The sequence below is a fragment of the Bubalus kerabau genome, chromosome 7 (genome assembly GCF_029407905.1).
Source record: "Bubalus kerabau isolate K-KA32 ecotype Philippines breed swamp buffalo chromosome 7, PCC_UOA_SB_1v2, whole genome shotgun sequence".
NCBI lineage: Eukaryota > Metazoa > Chordata > Mammalia > Artiodactyla > Bovidae > Bubalus > Bubalus kerabau.
In genome coordinates this window covers 89,465,475-89,491,160 of record NC_073630.1, presented here as the reverse complement: position 1 = coordinate 89,491,160, position 25,686 = coordinate 89,465,475, and the positions used below count along the sequence as shown (strand labels likewise).

At 36.4% G+C, this 25,686-nt stretch overlaps 1 protein-coding gene across 1 annotated transcript; it reads left to right on the top strand.

The window, feature by feature from the left end:
• Nucleotides 1-278: 278 nt before the first annotated feature.
• On the top strand, nt 279-24,813 carry LOC129657259 (sulfotransferase 1 family member D1-like). Its single transcript, XM_055587480.1, is given in 7 exon segments — nt 279-426; nt 7,090-7,215; nt 8,012-8,109; nt 12,493-12,619; nt 14,065-14,159; nt 22,215-22,395; nt 24,701-24,813. Coding segments are annotated over 7 exon segments (888 nt in total).
• The last annotated feature ends 873 nt before the right edge of the window (nt 24,814-25,686 follow it).

Here is a 25,686-nt window from a genome sequence, read left to right as displayed (position 1 = left end):
GTCGCACAGAGTCGGACATGACTGAAGCGACTTAGCAGCAGTAGCAGCAGCTTTATTATTTAACATAAACATGTAAATGAATTGTGTGATACCTCTTTAGTTTTTATAATACCTTCTTATGCCACTGATTCATAATGCAGAGTCTTGTGACTAGGCTACTTGATCTAGAGTAGTGAAATATCACTTTATTTGATACAATATTAACTTGTTTCTTAATTTGATTGATGTGGTTAAAACAAAGACCTGCTCCTCTTTGCTTAAAATCTAGTCTTTCAAAAATGGACAACAAGCTGGATATATTCAGGAGGGAGTTGGTGGATATTCAGGGCATCCCTCTCTTTTGGAGCATTGTTGTGGAGTGGTCCCAGGTGGAGTCATTTGAAAGTCGACCAGATGACCTTCTGATCGCTACCTATCCCAAATCTGGTAAGATCTTTTCATTTATTTGTACTAGCTGATTGGTTATTGATCCACTTCTGTAAGCCCAATGATCGACAGATCACTTGACAAGGGGATATCTGGAGCAGCTGTGGGACAGTTTTAAGTTACACAAAGTCACTTCTTATTTTGAAAGGTCTGCAACTGAGTGGAGGCTATATCTAAGTGGAAATTAATGATATTGGAATTTCTTTTTAAAGTCAAGCAAAAACAAACTACACAGATAAAGAATTTAAGAACATTAGAATACATATGCACACATAAACTTTCTATACAAGTTAATGTTTAAATATTTTGCTTATTTTAATATTCAAACATATTTTGTAAAACAGTGTTTTGCTATTTCAAACGTATTTATTTTGTGAATATGTTTAGAAGTATTCTGACCTGAGACCAAACTAGGGTGGAGGTAATGAAGATAATGGCAACCTCCTACAAAAGGTCCCTTGCACGCACTGATGCACTTAGTGCCCCTGACCTTGCAGCAGTCCAATAAGAACTGGACATGGAACAACAGACTGGTTTCAAATCGGGAAAGGAGTACACCAAGGCTGTATATTGTCACCCTGCTTATTTAATTATATACAGAATACCTCATGAGAAATGCTGGGCTGGAAGAAGCACAAGCTGGAATCAAGATTGCCAGGAGAAATATCAATAACCTCAGATACACTGATAACACCACCTTTAAGGCAGAAAGTGAAGGAGAACTAAAGAGCCTCTTGATGAAAGTGAAAGAGGAGAGTTAAAAAGTTGGCTTAAAGCTCAGTATTCAGAAAACTAAGATCATGGCATCTGGTCCCATCACTTCATGGCAAATAGATGGGGAAATAATGGAAACAGTGACTTTACTTTTTTGGGCTCCAAAATCATTGCAGATGGTGACTGCAGCCATGAAACTAAAAGACACTTGCTCCTTGGAATAAATGCTATGACCAAACTAGACAGCATATTAAAAAGCAGAGACATAACTTTACCAACAAAGGTCCGTCTAGTCACAGCTACGGTTTTTCCAGTAGTCATGTATGGATGTGAGAGTTGGACTATAAAGAAAGCTGAGCACCAAAGAAATGATGCTTTTGAACTGTGGTGTTGGAGAAGACTCTTGAGAGTCCCTTGGACTGCAAGGAGATCCAACCAGTCCATCCTAAAGGAGATCAGTCCTGAATATTAATTGGAAGGACTGATCCTGTAGCTGAAACTCCAATACTTTGGCCACCTGATGCAAAGAACTAACTTATTGGAAAGGACCCTGATGCTGGGAAAGATTGTTGATGGGAGGAGAAGGTGATGACAAAGGATGAGATGGTTGGATGGCATCACTGCCCTGATAGCCATGAGTTTGAGCAAACTCTGGAAGAAAGTGAAGGACAGGGAAGCCTGGCATGCTGCAGTCCATGAAGTCACAAAGAGTCGGACATGGCTGAGAGACTGAACTGAACTGAATTTAGATGTATTTTGCTCTAAGCAAAATACCTTCTGACTTTAGTATACAATTTCAGAAAGGAGATTTAATATAACAATAAAAATCAATAATTTTTTAACTTCCCTAGTGGTTCAGTGGTTAAGAATCTCCCTGCCAATGCAGGGGACATGAGTTGCATCCCTGGTTCTGAAAGATTACATGTGCAATGGGGCCACTAAGCTCATGATCCACAATTACTGAGCCCGCACTCTAGAGCCTATATGCTGCAACTCCTGAGCCTGCATTCTGCAACTGAAGCCCACACACCAAGGGCCTGTGCTCTGCAACAAGAGAAACCACTGCGGTGAGAAGCCCATGCCCCACAACAAAGAGTGGCCCCCACAACAAAGACCCAAGATAGCTAAAAATAAGGTAAACAAATAACTTTTTTAAAAGAATCAATATCTTGTATTTCTCAAAAACATATATGACTGAATCACTTTGTTGTACACATGAAACTAACACAATATTTTAAATCAACCATACTTCAATTTAAAAATGTGTATTCCTTCAGATCTTTTTATGATAGCTTTCCACTTTACCCAGTGTTAGATATATAGAAAGGTATCGGAGAGATGAGGCTCTCTCTTGCCTTTTATCCAGTTAATTTACTTGCACTCATAATCAACCAACTGTCCTGATTACAGAACTCTCTAAAGTCAATTTTCCTTTATATTCCTGCTTAATTTTTTAAAAGAATTGAGGAAAATAAAATTTTAATAAGTATACTGACTACCGATCTTTTTTTTTAGATTATAAATATTAAAACTACCTCAAAGCTATATGTTACAAGTCCTAGGAGGAAAGCCCTGCAAAGCTTGGGGGATTCTAATGTGCCAAAATTACAAACATTGCATGAGAATATAGGGTTCCTACTAGGAAGTAAACAAATGTATTATGCAGACCTTCATAGACATGAAAAATATGTTTCTTTTAGCAAAAGCTTGCTTTTCCTTTCTCTTGTAACTATTATAGAAAAGAGCTGTACACCAAGCTCAAATTGTTTAGGACCAAATCTACTTTACATTTCTTTGTTGAAGTATAAGCTTAGGAAAGGAAATATAGTCACTGATAACATATGTGTTCTTTTGTTTCTGCTTTTTTTTGATATATTCACAAGCAGCAATACATTAAGTCAACCTTTGTTTTGTTTTATTTTTAATTTTTATTGGAGTGCAGTTGATTTACAATGTTGTGTTAGTTTTGGGTATATAGCACAGTGAATCAATTATACATATATTCACTCTTTTTTTTAGATTCTTCTTCCCTATAGATCATTACAGAGTATTGAGTTGAGTTCCCTGTGCTATATGGTAGATCTTTATTAGGTATCACTCTTCTATATAATATATATTTATATATATAAATATATAATACTGTGCATATATCAATCCCAATAACTCAGTTTATCCCTCGCTCCCCTTTTTCCCCCTAGTAACCATAAGTTTGCTTTCTACATCTGTGATCCTATTTCTGTTTTGTAAATAAGCTCATTTTTACTGTTTTTGTTGTTGTTGTTGTTTAGATTCCATATATAAGTGATAACATATGGTATCTGTCTTTGTCTGACTTACTTAACTCAGTATGTCAATCTCTAGGTCTATCCATGTTGCTGTAAATTGAATTATTTCATTGTTTTTTATGGTTAGCCCATAGTCCATTGTGTATATGTACTGCACCTTCTTTATCCATTTCTCAGTTGATGGACATGTAGGTTGTTGTATATATGTACTACAGTAGGAATAGTTCATTGTATTAGACCACTAGTCCTCCCCAGGTGGTGCTAGTGGTAAAGAACCTGCCTGCAAATGCAGGAGACATAAAAGATGTGGGTTTGATCCCTGGTCAGGAAGATCCCCTGGAGGAGGGCATGGCAATCCATTTCAGTATTCTTGCCTGGAGAATCCCATGGACAGAAGAGCCTGGCAGGCTACACACAGTAGAATCGCAGAGTTGGACACAACTAAAGCAACTTAGCATGCACACATATATGTGCTACATAGTCCAGTGGAATAGTAGTCCATTGTATATATGTGTTATATCTTCTTTATCCATTCTTCTGTTGATGGACATGTAGGTTGCTTTTATGTCCTGGCTATTGTAAACATAGTGCTGCAATGAACATTAGCTGCATGTATCTGTTCAGATTATAATTTTCTCTGGATATACTGGACAAATATATATACTGCGGAAATATAAATCAATGGAATAGGATAGAAAGCCCAGAGACACATCAACACACCTATGGTCACCTAATCTATGACAAAGGAAGCAAGAATATACAATGGAGAAAAGATAGTCTTTTCAATAAATGGTTCTGGGAAAACTGAAAAACTACATGTAAACAAAGAAATTAGAATACTTCTTAACACCACACAATAACATAAACTCAAAATGGATCAAAGATCTAAATGTGAGGCTGGATACTATAAAACTCTTTAAGGTAAATAGGCAGAATACTCTCAGACATAAATTTTAGCAGGATCTTTTCTGAGTCATCTCCTAGGATAATGAAAATAAAAACAAACAAATGGAGCCTAATTAAACTGAAAAGCATTTGCACAGCAAAGGAAAATATAAACAAAATGAAAAGATAGCCTTCACAATGAGAGAAAATACAGTATTTACAAAAGAAACAACCAACAAGGGATTAATCTCCAAAATAAGCAAAAAGCTCATGCAGCTAAAAAAAAAAAAACAAAAACAAAACAAAAACCCAATAACCTAACCATTTGTTAATTTTTGTTTTTATTTCCACTACTCAAGGAGGTGTATCAAAAATGATCTTGCTGCAATTTATGTCTGCTGCTGCTAAGTCGCTTCAGTCGTGTCCGACTCTGTGCGACCCCATAGACGGCAGCCCACTAGGCTCCTCTGTCCCTGGGATTCTCCAGGCAAGAATACTGGAGTGGGTTGCCATTTCCTTCTCCAATGCCTGAAAGTGGAAAGTGAAAGTGAAGTCGTTCAGTTGTGCCTGACTTTTAGCGACCCCATGGACTGGATCCCACCAGGCTCCTCCATCCATGGGATTTTCCAGGCAAGAGTACTGGAGTGGGGTGCCATTGCCTTCTCCGATTTATGTCTGAGAGTGTTCTAATTATGTTTTCCTTTAAGAGTTTTAAAGTATCCAGCCTTACATTTAGGTCTTCAATCCATTTTTAATTTATTTTTGTATATGGTGTTAAGGGGGCTTCCCTGGTGGCTCAGTGGTTAAAAAAAAAAATCCACCTATCAATGAAGGAGATGCAGATTCAATCCCTGGGTCTGGAAGATCTCCTGGAGAAGGAAATGGCAACCCACTCCAGTATTCTTGCCTGGGAAATCCCACCGAGAGAGGAACCTGGCAGGCTACAGTCCATGGAGCCTGGTGGGCTACAGTCCATCACAAAGAGTTGGGCATGACTTAGCAACAAACAACAATAACAAATGATATTTGGGAGCATTCTAAAGACAATTTTTGGAAGCTACCATTATTCAAACAGTTCATCTATGAAAGGAATCCTTGAAGGTGAACTTTTTCTGGCATAGTAAGAGCTAAATGGCTTCATATAAATTAATCCTATGCTCTTTATTCCTGTTATTTTCTTTTTAGTTCATTTCCTTTACAATCTATTGAGATTACATCTTAAAATTACTAATATATCGGTGCCCTGTTGATTTTTTTATAAAAAGTTTCAAGTTAATGAACTCATTAATGAGCTAAACCATATGCTATTTTTTTCAAATATTGTGGAAAGTAAACATTTACAGTTCAAACCATAAATTGGCATCTTTTTCAATCAGAGTTCAGTGGCCACCATTTGAACCACCCACTAATAGGAAATATAATGTGCTATATTGTACTTTGGCACTTAGGTCTCTTTTTCTCCCTCTCATGAATCATTGCTTAAGCCAAAACCATTTGCTGTCATTTAGTCACTAAGTTGTGTCTGAATCTTTGCGACCCCATGGAGCGTAGGCCACCAGGCATTTCTGTCCATGGGATTTCCCAGGAAAGAATACTGCAGTGAGTTGCCACTTCCTTCTCCAGGGGATCTTCCTGATAGAAGGATCAAATCTGCATTTCCTGAAATATCAGGCAGATTCTTTACCACATGAGGGAAGCCCAAGCCGAAATCAGACCAAGCAACAAAATGTTCAAGGGTGATAATGATTTGACTCATCTTTTTCTTAGAACTATAATTGTCTATGTAGAAGGATAGAGGAGAGAGACTCATGCTCATGATGTAGGGACAAGGAAGAGGAAGAGTTGTCCACAAGAAAGGACTGAATAGTAAGGAAGTCTAAAGTACTCAAAGTTGCATCTACAGACAGATCATTCTTCAGAAATGCTGTGTGCACAGATCAGTTATTTAATTTGTATATTTAGTTTCGATCTACGATTATGCAATTTAGAGACTATCATTACACACTGGGTAAAGAGGAAGAGGATATAAACAATTAATAAAGTATTTTTCTCCTAGGTACTACGATGTTTTGTTTGTTTGTTTAGCAGTGCCTCAATACCCTGTTCATTGAGTGCCGTAGACAATTGGGTAGACCATATTCTCATACACTTAGGTCCATTTCTCAAAAGACCAGTGAGGCACAATCTCAGAAAGATCAGAGTGACTTGGTCTGCCCTGCTCATTCAGAATCCATTGTCTTTTGTTGATGAATGACACATGAGTCTCTATGGATGCATTTACAATGTCTTCTTTGTGTCCCTTGTTCACCATTCCACCAAATGTTGAACATTTTTACCTGAAGTGCTCTTTTGTCCTCAAAACTAATAATCTTTTTATTTAAATAGGAAATATACAAGTTGCTGGTCAGATTCACTAAATGTGACTAATTCCCTCATCCATTTCACCCAGGAGGATATGCTATTGCTATTTAAATTCTGTCTCCTTAAAAAGTCATGCTTACGTCCTTTGCCTGCCTTACTCTTATGGTTATTTTAATCAGATTTTAGACATATAGATACACATACATATGTACACAATACATATGTATATGTTCAAGATAGATACTGGTATCTCCTAAGAAAAGAGATACTGATATTTCCTATCTCCTAGGAAAACAGAATGCAAATGAAGAACACATTTTTTTTTTTAATATATTACAGTACTTCTCTACCTCTATTAACCCTCTCATATACTTTTTAACACAGAAGTTTTCAGTTTCTTTGATTCTTTTTTCCTCAGGAGCAACCTGGATTAGTGAAATATTGGATTTGATCTATAACAATGGGGATGTGGAGAAATGTAAAAGAGATGCAATATACAAAGGAGTGCCATTCATGGAATTAATAATTCCAAGACTTACAAATGGTAATTTCTCTTAATGTTCCTTTTCTGTATAGGATTAAATCCCCATTTTTGTGGTGTTTGAAAGTATTGTGATGGGAAATGATACAAACAGAGCTTGCGCAGTTGAATCATAAGTGTCTACAATAAAAGAGTAAGAATTTGGCTATGCCAATACCCTTATTATAGTCAACTTCCACCCAAAGATAATATCTACATATGAGGACATTTTAATGAGTATATTTAAGCTTTCAACATTTAAATAATGTGTGATCATTATATGTAGAAAATTCGGTGTTTGATTCATTATAGAATCATGTCTACTATTATGTAGCTGATGTTCACAGACTCAAAGAAAATGATGATGGGAATATGTGGTTTTGTATTATTAAAATATTTAAAATTAGTCATGGATCTCATGGCTTAATTTGATTTTAAGATTTGAATATAAAAAAGCTGGAAAGAGATTTTGAAGTCCTGTAGTTAAATTTTCCCATACTGTAAATAAGTAAAAGGAAGATAAATGAAGGAAAAACTTGGACAACTAGCACTTGACTTACTGCCTCAGCAAGCCTTTTATCTGAGGATTTATAGACACTTATAAAGATAATAAGCCCCATTATTTACAAATAAAAAATCCTAGCTCACCAGAATTTATCAGTTTTTACTTTATTGTGGATCTCAGAAGTATATGAGGATATGTAGTCATATATCCATTTCAAGTCACATAGTGGAATTAATGTTTACAAAGTCTTAGGTTATATTTTAATTAACCTTATGATTCCATATTTAAAATGTAGTTTAACTTTTATGCTTGCAGGAGTTGAGGACTTGAATGATATGCGGTCTCCTAGATTAGTGAAAACACACCTACCTGTCCAACTTCTCCCTTTTTCATTTTGGAAAAATAACTGCAAGGTAGCAAATTTTTAAAACAGCAAACTTTATGTTGTGATTACTTTAACTAATTATGCAGAAATTAAGATGGGAAATTGCAATCCCTGGATAAATCATTGAAAAAGTAATAATTTTGTCCATATATCCCAAGGATTAAATAATACCACTGGACACAAGTGCTATAGATAAAGGATTATTCTCAGTGCCCAAACACTGAGAATCACTCAGGCTTTCTCGTTTCTAAAATGCCTTCTTGTCTAAATCCCTTCACTCATTGCTTTTAAACAATGGATGTTTAAATAATCCAGAACTCCTTCATTAACTCAGTATAATTTTAATTTACCAATATGAACTTATATATAATTTATAACATACAGCATATTATAATTTATAACATTTCCCTGATGGCTCAGTGGTAAAGAATCCACCTGCCAAGTAGGAAAGGGATGTTGGATCCCTGGGTTGAGAAAATTCCCTTGAGAAGGAAATGGCAACCCACTCCAGTATTTTTGCAGGGGAAATCCCATGGAGAGAGGAGCCTAGTGGGCTGCAATCCATGGGGTGGCAAAAGAACTGGACATAACTTAGTGACTAAACAACAGCAAAATATTACATTGCAGGTTTAGCTAACTACTATATTATGGACTTCACTGGTTGCTCAATGGTAAAGAATCTGCCTGCCAATATGAGACACTGGTTCAATCCCTGGGTCAGGAAGATCCCCTGGTGAAGGAAGTGGCAACTCACTCCAGTATTCTTGCCTGGGAAATCCAGTGGACAAAAGAGCCTACGGGGCTACAGTCTATGGGGTTGGACATGACTTACAACAATGGACTTGTTGTAACAACAACAATGGATTTGTTTCAAGCTACCTTTTTAATAAGTATTTTAATTCATGTAATGTTTATAGTGGAAAGTACATAAATGCTAAGGATATGGATTGACGAGTTTTCACAAAGTGAGCATACCCATGAAATTAGACCCCAGAACAAGAAATTGACCAAGGAATTGAATGAGGAATAGAGCCGGATAAAGCTCTATTCCTGTGCACTTCCAGACAGGAACCCATCCCCATTTGCAGAGATAATCACTATTTGTGAATGTTTTCATCATAAAGTGATTTGCCTGTTTTTCTTGTAAAGTTATTCTCTTGAATGTTTCAGTTCAGTCAGTTCAGTCGCTCAGTAGTGTCCGACTCTTTGTGACCCCATGAATTGCAGCACGCCAGGCCTCCCTGTCCATCAGCAACTTCCGGAGTTCACTCAGACTCACGTCCATCGAGTCAGTGATGCCATCCAGCCATCTCATCCTCTGTCATCCCCTTCTCCTCCTGCCCCCAATCCCTCCCAGCATCAGAGTCTTTTCCAATGAGTCAACTCTTCGCATGAGGTGGTCAAAGTACTGGAGTTTCAGCTTTAGCTTATTCCATTTAATGTAATACCTGTGGGATCAATTCTTACCATGCTTGTTATTTTGCTTTTGTCTTAGTTTCCTTAATATAGACCTGTTTACATCATAAATTGTGGTATCATGAGCAAAAGTAGCTCACTAGAGATGCAAATTCTCAGGCCCAAATCCAACCTACTGAATCAGAAATTATGGGCTTATGGTCCAGCAATCTGAGTTTTAATAAGACCTCCAAGCATATTTGGTTCATATTAACATTTGAGAACCACTGATGTTAGGCATTCTAATATGTACATGTGAATATTCCACAAATTACTTATTCATGGTATAATTGATGGACAGTTGGGTTGTTGTTTATTGTCAGTAATAAAAATAGTTCTGCAGTGTACATTCTTAGGCAAATATAAAATAGCACATATATGTATACATTTCTCTTAGTTACATATCTTGGGATAGTACTGCATCTTAAAGCGTGCATTTGTCCAGCTTTAGAAAAAAATTTTCCAATTTCTTTTCCAAGCATATGCACTAGTGTACACTTTGATCAGTAGTATATGAGTCTAAGTTCTCCATGTCCTCATCAATCCAAAATATAGATAAAAATACTTACTTTTAGCCATACTGGTAAATGGTGGCAAACTGGTGGCATCTCATTGTGGTTTTACTTTATATTTCCCTAATGATTAATTCTTTCAAGCAACTTTACATAGCTTAGATATCACCTTTTCTGAGGTATGTGTATAAATTCTTTGCCTTTTTCTAAAGGGGCTTCTTTCTTTTTGATTATTAAACTAAAAGTTCTCCATATAGTCTTAATACAAGTCTTTTCATGAGATAATTTAATTTCTTTATGTCTTACTCTGTTTTTTTTTTTCTTTTTTAACTTTCTCAGCAATATCTTTTAAAGAAGTTTTTAATTTTGGCGTTGGTGGATATATCAGTTTTTTTCTTTATGATTGGAGCTTTCTGTAATTGTTTAAAATCTCATCCCCCATATCATGAATATATTCTCCCTTCTGTTTGCCTCTAGAGGCTTTATTGCTTCAATTACCACCTTTATATAAAAATATCTGTTTAATACCTATAACATAAGTAGTAATGTTCTTTTTTAAAAAAAAATTGATATAATAATTTTCTTTCTCTATGACCACATTATGCAAAGGTTTAAAAAGTCAGGGACTTCTGGTCCATAGAGCATATAGTCTTATAGAATACATCAAATACTGTGGAAAAGACAGCCAAAATATACATATATATATATATATATATATATATGAAAAAATAATTACATATCAGCAAGGTAAGTGCCAATACACGAAGTAAAGATTCTCTGGGGCAAAGTAGTTTCTCTCTTTCTCTCTGGCTATGCTGCATAACTTGTAGCAACTTAGTTCCCAAACGAAGGATAGAACCCCATGCCCCCTGCAGTGGAAGCACAGGGTCCTAACCACTGGACTACAAAGGAAGTCCTGAAAGAAGTCTCATAAATGAAGGAAAATTTTGATCAACATCTTAAAGAAAAAGTAGGAGATTTTCAGATTAACAAGGTCAGTTTAGAAAAAGAAAACTATATGTACATAGCCTAACATGTGAAACAGCAAGGCATGAGGTTCCACAAATGGTTTAATGTAGTTGGAAAATGAATCTGGAAAGCTAGACAGTCATCAGACCTGTAGATCTGAGAAAGGTGTTTTGAGCATGTCTTTATCATGGCATCTTTAATAGAATGAGCAAAACAGCTGTTGTTTTTCAGCTGTAGTTTTTCTTTTGAAAAATTGATTGATTATACTTTCACTTATATTATCCAAAATATTTTTGTATGTGTGTTTGTGTCTACCTTTGTTTTTCATTCAAAATCTAATTAAAACAAATGTGATAAGGAAGTAAGGAAATAGTTTATCACCTTAAATCTAGAAGTAAAAACTCACAGAAGCTCCCAGAAATACCTTGGTATTAGGAGAATTGGGGAATATCTCTGAGAGCCTTTTATCTACATTTCTATCTACAAACTTCATTAAAGAAATAGACGTGGTGATGATAAGAAAGCAGTTGATTCATCACCATGATCTCTCAGTATTGAAACAGAAAGCAATTGAGAATGTTTGCAAAGTTTAGCATTTTCTCAAGAAGTTATATCAGCAACACAGTCCAAACTCTAAACTTTTGAAAAGTCCCTTTCCACTCGTGTCACTTCTTTCTTCTTTCTAAGCCTGTCCAGAATACGAGAACTACCAGTGGTATGGGATTATAAAAGTTCCCATTTCCTTTCTCCATAAGTTGGAAAAGAAGAAGAAAACTCAGATTCTATTTAGATGAAAGATTTCTTCCTGAAATACATTTTTACTTAGAAATATATTTACTGTATAAGTGGCTAGGGCTTCAGTGTTTTCAGGTGTGCTTTTTCAGGGGATAAGTAGGCTTAATGGACTTTATAGGATTTGCCAGCAAGGCATAGCAATATCACTTTTATTGAGAAATGTATTCAAAATGTCTGCCTTCAAACATACTTGACATCTTAATACATAAATTTTACTCCCATGTCAATCATTATAAACAGCAATGATCGTTACGTACATTGATTAAATGTACCCAAATAATAGTTTCTTTTCAATAAAAGGTCAGGTGTTTTTTCAGCTTTATAAATTTGCTTTTTCCTTTCATTATTAGTTTTAACAAGTTATACAGAGAAATATTCTCAATTTAAGAGCAAGTTTAGTTCATTCTTAAAATTCAATATTTACTGTAATTCTTATTATACTTGGTTTTCTATGTGTTAAGAGATGTTCTTCTTTCGAAAGACTAAAGACAAATCAGGGAAGTGAGATATGAGAAGTTTTTGTGTTATATATAGTCATGAATATACTATGTCAGAATATAAATATAAAGCTTAGGTTATCTTTAAAAAAAGGAAAATAAACATTCTGCCAGGGTAAGCAAAAAAATACAAATGATTAAAGAATATAAATGAAATGATGATTTTTCCCTCTCTCCCCACAGACGGTCTATGTGGCATGAAATGCTAAAGATGTTGCCGTGTCTTACTGTTATTTTTACCAGATGGCAAAAATGCATCCAGATCCGGGTACCTGGGAGGAATTCTTAGATAAATTCATGACTGGAAAGAGTAAGTCTAAATCTTATTTTAATGATAGAGTTCTGTTGTGAAAAATCTTTTTACAAGGAGATACAAGGTTTAAATACAAATCTTATATTTATTATAAACCTAATATATGCCCAACATTCTACTAGTGTATGAAGAAGATAGACAAAGCAAAAGATAAAACATATAGCCTCTTCCCTTTAAAGACTTTTGGGGAATATGAGACTTACTGAGTCATCAATCCTAAGTCTCTGTTTTGTTACTGCTTAGCGACCACTGATAAGCACTTTCTTACTGTCCCTCCCCTTGTATTGTTTTGATTTTGTACATATCTTCTGGACTTTTCTTTTCTCTACCATTCCTCCATTTTTATTATATAAACTGAAAATTCTAGAGTGAAAATTTTATATTCAAGTCTTTGTTCTTCTACAGAGCCTCTTTTAGGAAACATGTTCATGCCTATGGTAGTAACTCTATGCTTCTTCCACATCCCATTCTTAACCTCTCAATCCCTGTCTTTCTCTCCCTCTCCCTCTCCTATGAACTTCAATACCACTTACCTTCTGTGCTACTTAGTATCTGCCATCTTGCTCTTGTAATTTTAGTTTTATTTATTTGTAGCTGTATCTTTTTGCTAGGCCTGTCATAGCAAAGTACCACAGACTGAATGGCTTAAACAACTCACATTTATTTTCTCACAGTTCTGAAGGTTAGACATCCAAGATAAAGGTGTACTCAGGGTTGATTTCTGAGGCTTTTCTTCTTGTCTTGTAGGTGACCATCTTCTCCCTGTATCTTCATATGGTCTCATTGTACACGCTTGTTGTAATTTCCTGATGACCTCTGAACCTCCTTTAGGGTCATCCTTGAAGAAAGAAGCATGTTTGCAGCCACGTGGCTCTATTGGTTTATTTCTTGCCTGTAGGGACCCAGAAGTCTAACAGTCTTCTGACATTTCATCCTGCCACTGTCCTTTCAGTGCAAACTGGCAGTGTTTTCACTGAGATAACTAATTGTATCTTTAAGTCACACACTGAACCTCTTTGATGAATTCTGCCAATCACATCCTTGGTGTTTTTTCCAGAGCATGCTTTCTCAGATCTTTTTGCAATATGGATAAGCTGAGAATTTTCTAAATCTTCGATTTCTAGTTCCTTTTTGCCTAATAACTACTTCTTCAGTTTATTTCCCAAATCAGTTGTAGTCTGAAGTACTAGTGATCAGGACTTCAACATAAGAATTTCAGGGGACACAATTCATCATGTAACAGAAGTATTTCATCCTTTCTAAGATTGTTAAGTTGGGTGAGAACAGGAGTTATTTGATATGTTTCTCTTATCTTACCGCCCCTCATTCCTGAACTAATAAGTAATCATCCTGATGTGTGATGATGACTGGGAATAATGTTGAACAATTCTTTACTTCATGTAAATATTTTAATTATGTGATCATTTTATGTCTCCATTTAGTGGCTTTTGGTTCTTGGTATGACCATGTTAAGGGCTGGTGGGAGAAGAAAAAAGATTATCGCATACTTTATCTGTTCTATGAAGACATGAAAGAGGTAAGAGCAACTACTATTGCTTCATTTTTAAGGAAACCTAAGATTCATCTTTGTATCACACTTTCTTTTCTTTTTGATCTATAAATATGAGTAATATGTGTGTGCTAAGTCACTTCAGTCTTTTCAGACTCTTTGCGACTCTATAGACTGGAAGCATTCAGGAACTAGACCACTCAGGTATGACCTAAATCAAATCCCTTATGAGTATACAGTGGAAGTGACAAGCAGATTCAAAAGAGTAGATCTGATAGACAGAGTGCCTGAAGAACTATGGATGGAGGTTCGTGACATTGTAGAGGAGACAGGGATCAAGACCATCCCCCAAAAAAGAAATGAAAAAAATCAAAATGGTTGTCTGAGGAGGCCTTACAAATAGCTGTGAAAAGAAAAGAAGTGAAAAGCAAAGGAGAAAAGGAAAGATATACCCATTTGAATGCAGAGTTCCAAAGAATAGCAAGGAGAGATAAGAAAGCCTTCTTCAGTGATCAGTGCAAAGAAATAGAGGAAAACAATAGAATGGGAAAGACTAGAGATCTCTTCAAGAAAATTAGAGATACCAAGGGAACATTTCATGCAAAGATGGGCACAATAAAGGACAGAAATGGTATGGACCTAACAGAAGCAGAAGATATTAAGAAGAGGTAGCAAGAATACCCAGAAGAACTATACAAAAAAGACCTTCATGATCCAGATAATCATGATGGTGTGATCACTCACCTAGAACCAGACATCCTGGAATGTGAAGTCAAGTGGACCTTAAGAAGCATCAACACAAACAAAGCTAGTGAAGGTGATGGAATTCCAGTTGAGCTATTTCAAATCCTAAAACATGATGCTGTGAAAGTGCTGCACTCAATATGTCAGCACATTTGGAAAACTCAGCAGTGGCCACAGGACTGGAAAAGGTCAGTTTTCATTCCAATCCCAAAGAAAGGCAATGCCAAAGAATGCTCAAACTACTGCACAATTGCACTCATCTCACATGCTAGCAAAGTAATGCTCAAAATTCTCCAAGCCAGGCTTCAACAGTTCATGAACTGTGAACTGCCAGATGTTCAAGCTGGTTTTAGAAAAGGGAGAGGAACCAGAGATCAAATTGCCAACATCTGCTGGATCATTGAAAAAGCAACAGGGTTCCAGAAAAACATCTGTTTCTGCTTTATTGACTATACCAAAGCCTTTGACTGTGTGGATCACAGCAAACTGTGGAAAATTCTGAAAGAGATGGGAATACCAGACCATCTGACTTGCTTCCTGAGAAATCTGTGTGCAGATCAAGAAGCAATAGTTCGAACTGGACATGAAACAACAGACTGTTTCCAAATCGGGAAAGGAGTACGTCAAGGCTATATTTTATCACCCTGCTTATTTAACTTCTATGCAGAGTATGTCATGTGAAATGCCAGGCTGGATGAAGCACAAGTTGGAATCAAGATTGCCGGGAGAAATATCAATAACCTCAGATATGTAGATGATACCACACTTATGGAAGAAAGTGAGGAAGAACTAAAGAGCCTCTTGATGAAAGAAGAGAGTGAAATGTTGGCTTAAAACTCAACATTCAGAAAACTAAGATCATGGCATCTGGTCCCATCACTACATGGCAAATAGATAGGGAAACAATGGAAACAGTGAGAGACTTTATTTTTTTGGTCTCCAAAATCACTGCAGATGGTGACTGCAGCCATGAAATTAAAAAATGCTTGCTCCTTGGAAAAAAAGCTATGACCAATCTAGACAGCATATTAAAAAGTAGAGACATTACTTTGCCAACAAAATTCCATCTAGTCACAGCTATAGTTTTTCCAGTAGTCATGTATGGATGGGAGAGTTGGACTATAAAGAAAGCTGAGTGCCAAAGAATTGATGCTTTTGAACTGTGGTGTTGGAGAGACTCTTGAGTATCCCTTGCACAGCAAGGAGATCCAACCAGTCCATCCTAAAGAAAATCAATCTTGAATATGCATTGGAAAGACTGATACTGAAGCTGAAACTCCAATACTTTGGCTGCCTGATGCAAAGAACTGACTCACTGGAAAAGACCCAGATGCTGGGAAAGATTGAAGGCAGGAAAAAAAGGGGACGACAGGGAATGAGTTGGTTGGATGGCATCACCGACTCAATGGACATGAGTTTGAGTAGGCTCTGGGAGCTGGTGATGGACAGAGAAGTCTGGCATGGTGCAGTCAATGGGGTCTCTAAGAGTCAGACATGACTGAGCAACTAAAATGAACTGAACTGGACCAGAACCCACAAAGTTCCTCTGTCCATGAGACTCTCTAGGGAAGGATACTGAAGTGAGTTGCAATTTTCCTTCTCCAGGGGATCTTTGCCAACCAGGGGTCCAACCAATGTCTCTGTCTCCTGCTTTAGGAGGTGATTTGTTTGTTTGTTTAATTCTAGCACCATCTGGCAAGTCCTCATGACTAATCTTCTGTTCTATTAATTCAGCCTTGAAACTTGATCTTTTACTTAATCTACTCCTTTCTGCTAATACTGTCTTCTACTCTAGGTCAGCCAACTGTCTTGATATATTTGAACTAATTTTGCTTCTATTATTCACTCAGAGAGAATGATCTTAAAATCTAAATCAAAGTATGTCCACTCTCTTCTAATAATCTCTCAGTGACTTCTGTCTCTGCTGCTGTTATTTAGTCACTAAGTTTTGTCTGACTCTCTATGACCCCATGGACTTTAGCCCACCAAGTACCTCTGTCCATTGAATATTCCAGGCAAGAATACTGGAGTGGGTTGCCATTTCCTTCTTCAGGGTATCTTCCTGACCCAAGGATAAAACCTGTGTCTCCTGCTGCGGATTCTTTAGCCTGGATGAGCCACCAGGGAAGCCCCAAAACATAAAACATTAAGATAATTTATAGATTTGCACATTATTTAGTCCCTGTCTGTCTCTCCAATCTCTTCTGATGCCATTTTTCATTTCTCAAAAAATTGAGCTTACTTGAAACATTTTTCCTACTATTTTTAGATTAACCTCTTCTCATGCTTCATGTCTTAGGTATTACCTCTCCACAGAGCTCTTTCATGTTGACAAGGTCAGATAACTTATCTTTTGTCTACTAAAATCTCTTTTGCTGCTATTGTTATTTTCATAGTATCGACCACTTCTAATTACTTTATGTATATGTTCATTTATGGTTTTTTAGTCTCCTATACTATTATGGCAAGGACATTGGGGAAGCAATGTAATTTTTATTATGTAATGTCTAAAACATATAACTTTTATTTTTTCTTCTTCAGTTTAATCATTAGCATTGAAAATAATTCATGCTACAATTTGATTGAAAACTTACTCTGTCCTGATCATTTAAGCAATTCATTTAAGAAATGTTTCTCATCTCTTAAAATGAATGTCTCTCAGAGAACCTGTCCACACCTAAATTCCTTTGGATGACTATTATTCATTCATCTCTTATTTGAGAAATCTATTCCACACACAGCCCCTAAAGAAACTACCTTACCCATCTAAGGCAACCCTCACTGGCAGATTTGCTAGTCAAATTCTCAGCTTCCCATGCATCCTGTTTAAACCACTTTGCACTTGCCACTCTAAATTATGGGGTGGTATATTATCCTAATTATGGGACAAGAAGCAACAAATAGAGATTGAAGATGATAAGCATTATCTTGAAAGAGAAGTTTCCACATTAGGTCATAATAAGGTCTTTGAGCTAAGGAAGTTTTGTTTTTGTTGGTTAGTCGCTAAGTTGTGTTTGGCTCTTTGCAACCCCATGGACTGAAGCCTGCCAGGTTACTCCATCCATGGGATGTCCCAGGCAAGAATACTGGAGTGGGTTGCCATTTCCTATTCCAAGGAATTTGAATCTTCTCAAATATGGGAGGAGAATCTACATCTTCTGTCAGAAAAAGCTCAAAATTAATCAAGGGTTCCAGTGTCTCTGTTATCAGATCTGCCCGAAATATTACCATTCCAAGCCTTCTCCACCCTTTCCCCTCACTCTTCCATGTACCTTTCACATGATAGACTAGTCACAACTGGGGATTCAACTTTCATAGTAATTCTTCCGCTTGAAGAATTAGGGTGTGTATCTTATTGCTACCATGTTAAGTTCTGCAGTTATAAGAAATAGATTCTATTAGAGCCACCACAGAAACTCTCTGGTTCTGTTTCCATGAATTGAGATGGATGTCTTAGGAAAGTGAAAGCTCAGATTGTTTTCTGGCTGATATCATCAGTTCACTAAGATTATGGCTCTCTGTTTCAGTCTGGTTTAGAGCGTCAAGAAGAACACTTCCCCAGTGGGTAGCAGGGCACAAGCTATTTGATCTGAATGCAACTCTTTCATTATATCTAACATGCTCTTCTAGGGCCAGTCCTGATGCATAGAGAAGGAAAGTCACAAGGAATACATTAAATGGATCTCTCCTCTTCATTATTGTCTCTTTCTCTTCCCTACCACTCCTTGGGCTGGAAAGTGCACAGGTTTTTATTTTACTGTCCTCATATACTCAGACTATCAAAATATGTATTTAAGTGTGAGAGGTAGAAAGAATATCTTTTTTCTAATATAAGAGATTTCTCTGAGAGGCATATCTATTTGTTATTTTATCAAGATATAATTGACATATAATATTAGTTTCAGGTGTACAACAGAATAATTCAATATCTGTCTACAGTATAAAATACCACCACAATAAGTCTAATTGATATCCATCACAACACAGAGTTATATACATATCTTTTCTTATGATGAGAATTTTTAGATATACTCTCTCTGCAACTTTAAAACTTATAACAGAATATTATTGACTATGGTTAACCATTATTCCTAGCCTTAGAAAACTTTCAGCTTTTCACCATTGAGTATGTTAGCTCTGGACTTATATGTGGCCTTAATTTTGCTGATGTATGTTCTTTCTCTATTCCCTTTGTTAAGAGTTCTTAATCATAAATCAGTGTTAAATTTTGTAAAATGATTTTTTCTGCATCTATTGAGATGATCATGTGATTTATATTCTTGATTTTGTTAATGTGATGTATCACATTGATTGATTTGCAGATGTTGAAACATTTATGCATCCCCAGAATAAATCTCACTTAATTATAGCATCAGTTCAGTTCAGTTCAGTCGCTCAGTCGTGTCCGACTCATTGCGACCCCATGAATTGCAGCACGCCAGGCCTCTCTGTCCATCATCAACTCCTGGAGTTCACTCAAACACACATCCATCGATTCGGTGATGCCATCCAGCCATCTCGTCCTCTGCCATCCCCTTTTCCTCCTGCCCCCAATCCCTCCCAGCATCAAAGTCTTTTCCAATGAGTCAACTCTTTGCATGAGGTGGCCAAGAACAGGACTTTCAGCTTTAGCATCATTCCTTCCAAAGAACACCCAAGATTGATCTCCTTTAGAATGGACTGGTTGGATCTCCTTGCTGGGCAAGGGACTCTCAGGAGTCTTCTCTAACACCACAGTTCAAAAGCATCAATTCTTCACAGTCCAACTCTCACATCCATACATGACTACTGGAAAAACCATAGCCTTGACTAGACAGACCTTTGTTGGCAAAGTAATGTCTCTGCTTTTGAATATGCTGTCTAGGTTGGTCATAACTTTCCTTCCAAGGAGTAAGCGTCTTTTAATTTCATGGCTGCAATCTCCACCTGCAGTGATTTCGGAGCCCAGAAAAATAAAGTCAGCCACTGTTTCGACTATTTCCCCATCTATTTCCCATGAAGTGATGGGACCAGATGCCATGATCTTAGTTTTTTGAATGCTGAGCTTTAAGCCAACTTTTTCACTCTCCTCTTTCACTTTCATCAAGAGGCTTTTGAGTTCCTCTTCACTTTCTGCCATAAGGGTGGTGTCATCTGCATATCTGAGGTTATTGATATTTCTCCCTGCAATCTTCATTCCAGCTTGTGCTTCTTCCAGCCCAGCATTTCTCATGATGTACTCTGCATATAAGTTAAATAAGCAGGGTGACAATATACAGCCTTGACATACTCCTTTTCTTATTTGGAACCAGTCTGTTTTTCCATGTCCTGTTCTAACTGTTGCTTCCTGACCTGCATATAGGTTTCTTAAGAGGCAAGTCAGGTGGACTGGTATTCCCATCTCTTTCAGAATTTTCTACAGTTTATTGTGATCCACACAGTCAAAGGCTTTGGCATAGTCAATAAAGCAGATATAGATGTTTTTCTGGAACTCTCTTGCTTTTTCCATGATCCAGCGGATGTTGGCAATTTGATCTCTGGTTCCTCTGTCTTTTCTAAAACCAGCTTGAACATCTGGAAGTTCATGGTTCACGTATTGCTGAAGCCTGGCTTGGAGTATTTTGAGCATTACTTTACTCATGTGTGAGATGAGTGCAATTGTGTGGTAGTTTGAGCATTCTTTGGCATTGCCTTTCTTTGGGATTGGAATGAAAACTGACCTTTTCCAGTCCTGTGGCCACTGCTGAGTTTTCCAAATGTGCTGGCATATTGAGTGCAGCACTTTCACAGCATCATCTTTCAGGATTTGAAATAGCTCAACTGGAATTCTATCACTTCCACTAGCTTTGTTCATAGTGAAGCTTTCTAAGGCCCACTTGACTTCACATTCCAGGATGTCTGGCTCTAGGTGAGTGATCACACCATCATGATTATCTTGGTCGTGAAGATCTTTTTTGTATAGTTCTTCTGCGTATTCTTACCACCTCTTCTTAACCCACTTCCAACAACACAAGAGAAGACTCTACACATGAAAATCACCAGATGGTCAACACTGAAATCAGATTGATTATATTCTTTGCAGCCAAAGATGGAGAAACTCTATACAGTCAGCAAAAACAAGACCAGGAGCTGACTGTGGTTCAGTTCATGAACTCCTTATAGCCAAATTCAGACTTAAATTGAAGAAAGTATGGAAGATCACTAGACCATTCAGGTATGACCTAAATCAAATCCCTTATGATTATACAGTGGAAGTGAGAAATAGATTTAAGGGACTAGATCTGATAGATAGAGTGCCTGATGAACTATGGACGGAGGTTCGTGACTGTACAGGAGACAGGGATCAAGACCATCCCCATGGAAAAGAAATGCAAAAAAGCAAAATGGCTGTCTGGGGAGGCCTTACAAATAGCTGTGAAAAGAAGAGAAGTGAAAAGCAAAGGAGAAAAGGAAAGATATAAGCATCTGAATGCAGAGTTCCAAAGAATAGCAAGAAGAGATAAGAAAGCCTTCCTCAGTGACCAATGCAAAGAAATAGAGGAAAACAACAGAATGGAAAAGACTAGACATCTCTTCAAGAAAATTAAGGATACGAAGGGAACATTTCATGCAAAGATGGGCTCCATAAAGGACAGAAATGGTATGATTATAACATGATCCTTTTAATGTGCTGTTGAATTTAGTTCACCAGTATTTTGTTCATGTTTTTTGCACTGATATTCACCAGAGATATTGACTTGCAATTTTCATTTCTGATACTCTACTTGTCTAGCTTTGTTGTCTGGATAAGGCAGGCTTCATAAAATGTGTTTGGAAGTATTCTCTTAGCTTCTACTTTTTGGAAGAGTTTGAAAAATATTCATATTAATTCTTCTTTAAATGCTTGGTGGAAATCTATTCTTAATATTAGATATGCTATAAAAAGAAGATAAAGGGGTTTTGAAAATTTCATCTTGTCATAATTATATCTTATCTTAATTATACCTTGCCATAATATCATAGGGCTTCCCTGGTGGCTCAGTCTGTAAAGAATCCACCTGCGATACAGGAGACCCAAGTTTGTTTTATCACCATCTATTATTCTACAGGATAATTCTACTTTTGAAAGTGAAAAGTTGAATATTGACCTATTTTTTTTTCCATTTTTTGAAACAAATCTTACCTCTTCCTTTTAGCAGATAGTTGCCTGGTATAATCAAGAATAGGATTATACACTTGGGAAAGGAAAATGAAAAGGCCACATAAAACTATAAAAATATTTCCTCTGCCACATTGATATGTGGATCCTTATAAAATGCATTGCTTACTTCATGACTAAATCTACCTGAGATAATCCTGTTTCTTTATAACATTTTTTAGGATCCAAAGTGTGAAATTCGGAAGTTATTAAAATTTCTAGATAAAGACCTTCCAGAAGAAACTGTGGATAAAATCCTCTATCATAGCTCCTTTGATATGATGAAGCAAAATCCTAGTGCAAATTATACCACTATGCCAAAATTTTGTATGGACCATTCTGTGTCTCCCTTCATGAGAAAAGGTAGCTTTATATACATTATATATTAGCTTCTATACAGATTGATAGTAATATTATGGGTATTGTATGTAGGCAGATAAGAACAGTATCAAAGTAAATGGGAAGAGATAGTATGTTGGGGAGAAAGTTTTATGAAAAAAATTGTTAAAGGAAATAATTCATGGCAAAAATATTTATTATTATTGTAAGTCTAACATGTAAGACAAGCTAATAAAAAATGTTTATTCAAGAATCTATGTGTTGATAAGTATAGATTTTTGGCATTCAGTGATGTATCAGAAGGATGACTGTTATTTGTCTGAATTATCTAGATATTCTTCATATTCCCTAAAATTTTTGCTGTGGTTGGTAACTAGCTTAAATAATGTTGGGAATAAATTAATGAAAAGTGAAAGTGAAGTCGCTCAGTCGTGTCCGACTCTTTGTGACCCCATGGACTGTAGCCTACCAGGCTCCTCTGTCCATGGGATTTTCAAGGCAAGAGTACTGGAGTGGGTTACCATGAAAGAAAATCCAATTCCTTGAGATTGTTTCTATGATTATGATAAATCATTGCATACTCAAGTATTGAACTGTAGTCAACATTTTGCACAAAATATTCCTTTACTGAATATATGTTGAGTTGAAGTGTGTGTGTGTGTGTGTGTATGGTTGAATGGCATCACTAACTCAACAGACATGAATTTGAGCAAAATCTGGAAGATGGTGAAGGACAGGGAAGCCTGGAATGCTGTAGTTGGACATGACCAAGTGACTGAACAAAATGTGTGTGTATGTCTTTGTCCTTATGATGAGACTGATTGATAAATTCTGTTAGTTGTGTATGCATTAGTCATCTTTGCTGAAACAAACAACCCCAAGAATCTCAGTAGCTTAGGGATTTGTTTTTTGTTTAATATTGTTGTGTGTTGGCCAACTGTGGCTGCAGCAATTTTGTTCATTTCTTTTTGACTCTGATTAGGTTTGCTTGACTCTCATGGGCTCTGCCTCTTGTGTCTTCTCTTTCTGAAACCCAGACTGAAAGAGCTGCCCTTTTGTGAGCTATGCCCTCAAAAAAGAGAGAAAGACCAAGAAAGATGTTGGAAACTTGCCAGGCCCTTTAAAGTTTCTGTTCAGATGTGCTATATACCACATACATTCAAATCCTTTGGCCAAAGCATACAAAAAATCCAAGCCCAAAGTTAATGAGGCAAGGAGGAATCACACAACACGCTACAATGGACATAGGTGTAAAATCTTTTTACAGTGAAGAAGAGAGTAAATATTAATATAATCTAAGACAGTTTTGGAGGAACAGATGTTTTGACAAGAACCTATAAAGGCACTATTATAGGAAATTGTAATTATAATGCATCAGTACATTCTAGAGATCTTTTTAGGAGGTTAGGAACTGTGCAATGGATAAGCCTTGCTGGGAATATCTGGATCTTGGCCAGGTATGATTTTGCCTCCCAGGGGATGGATGTTTGAGAACATTTGAAGTCATTGCTGGTGATCATGACTAAGGGTTCGCTGTTGGCTTCCAATGTATAGAGGCTAAGAATGGTGCTAAAACCTCCCACAATGCACAGGACAACCCCCACATCCTCCCCAGCAAAGAACTGGCTGACTTCAAATATCAACAGTGGAGATATACATAAATAAAATGTCAAGGTTAAGAAGTCCTAGGCCAGACTGATGGTTGTTTTGGCATGTTTTCTTCATTTTTTCTCTAAAACTGGGTTTCCAAATGTGTCTTCTTAATTGCCCTATGAAAATGACATTATTTCTATCAGATATGCATTATAAATACTACTTCCTATTTCTTCCTTTAAGGTTTTAGATGTGGTTAGTATCACGAAGATTGAAAGAAAAATACAATAATAATGAAATAGATTTAATTACATTGAATATAGTAGTTTCTAAATATTACTTGATCATAGAAACTTTTTAATAAATTATCATTTTACACTGGAAAAGATAGTTTTAAAATGTCTGAAAAGTTCTCTGGTCCTTTATTAATCAAGCTCTTAAAATCAAAGAGTAAAGATTTTGAGACATTGGATTTTTCTCTCAGTGATATTTCCTGAAGCTATTCAACAAGTTATTTCTTTATATAAGATATTGGAAAAACCCATGGAGATTTTTGGAAAATTAGGAAGATCTAAGAGTCTGGGAGTGGGAGTAGGAGGTGAAGAACAGAATTATGGAGTAGATATGGCAGTATAAAGTTAGAGGTCTAAAAATACAAGCTAGTAATTAAGCTTAAAATTGATATTAGAAATTTTTAACATTAGTTTAAAATTTACCATCTCATCTTTCTTTTCAGGTGTTTCAGGAGACTGGAAAAATCAGTTTACTGTAGCCCAGTATGAAAGATTTGAAGAAGATTATGAAAAGAAAATGAAAGGGTCTACATTGCAATTTCATTCAGAGATCTAAGAAATACTTGCTCTTTTTCCAGTTGCTTTAGTTATGTGTAATGTTTCCCTATTTACTGACATTAGTGTTTTATAATAGAATATTCAAAGATTTCAGAGTTTGCATATGAAAGATCAGCATTGTTTTATTATTTTAACTACCTTCTACAATGTTTTTATTATGCTTTATTATTCCTAAAGACTAAATAAAATTAAGTCTAAAAATTTATAATTGTACTTTCTTTTTTAAATTTAAGGCCTGCATTGATGGACTGGTAAGGAAGATATTTAACAAAATCTTCAAGATAGATGGATTAGACCCAAAATACCCTCTTAAGAAGGCATTATATTCTCTTCATTGTATGCTTAGAATGTTATCAGCATAATAAAATATCAATGACATTTTTGTGTATTTCCTTAGAGTGTTTACTGAATAGTTTATTAGTCATGGTCTTCTACTCTTATAGTTTATACATTAATAATCTAAAAGTAATCAATAAACATATATTACCAAAGTATGTAATAATAATAATTCATTAGTTACTATCAGAGATAAAAATCAATAGTGAGTCATCATAGTATTGCTGCGTCGCTTCAGTCGTGTCTGACTCTGTGCGACCTCATGGACTGCAGCCTACCAGGCTTCTCCGTCCATGGGATTCTCCAAGCAAGAACACTGGAGTGGGTTGCCATTTCCTTCTCCAATGCATGAAAGTGGAAAGTGAAAGTGAAGTCGCTCAGTTGTGTCTGACTCGTAGCGACCCCATGGACTGCAGCCTACCAGGCTCTTCTGTCCATGGGATTTTTCCAGGCAAGAGTACTGGAGTGGGGTGTCATTGCCTTCTCCCATCATAGTATAAAGCTCATTAATATTTATTAACTACTTCCTATGTAT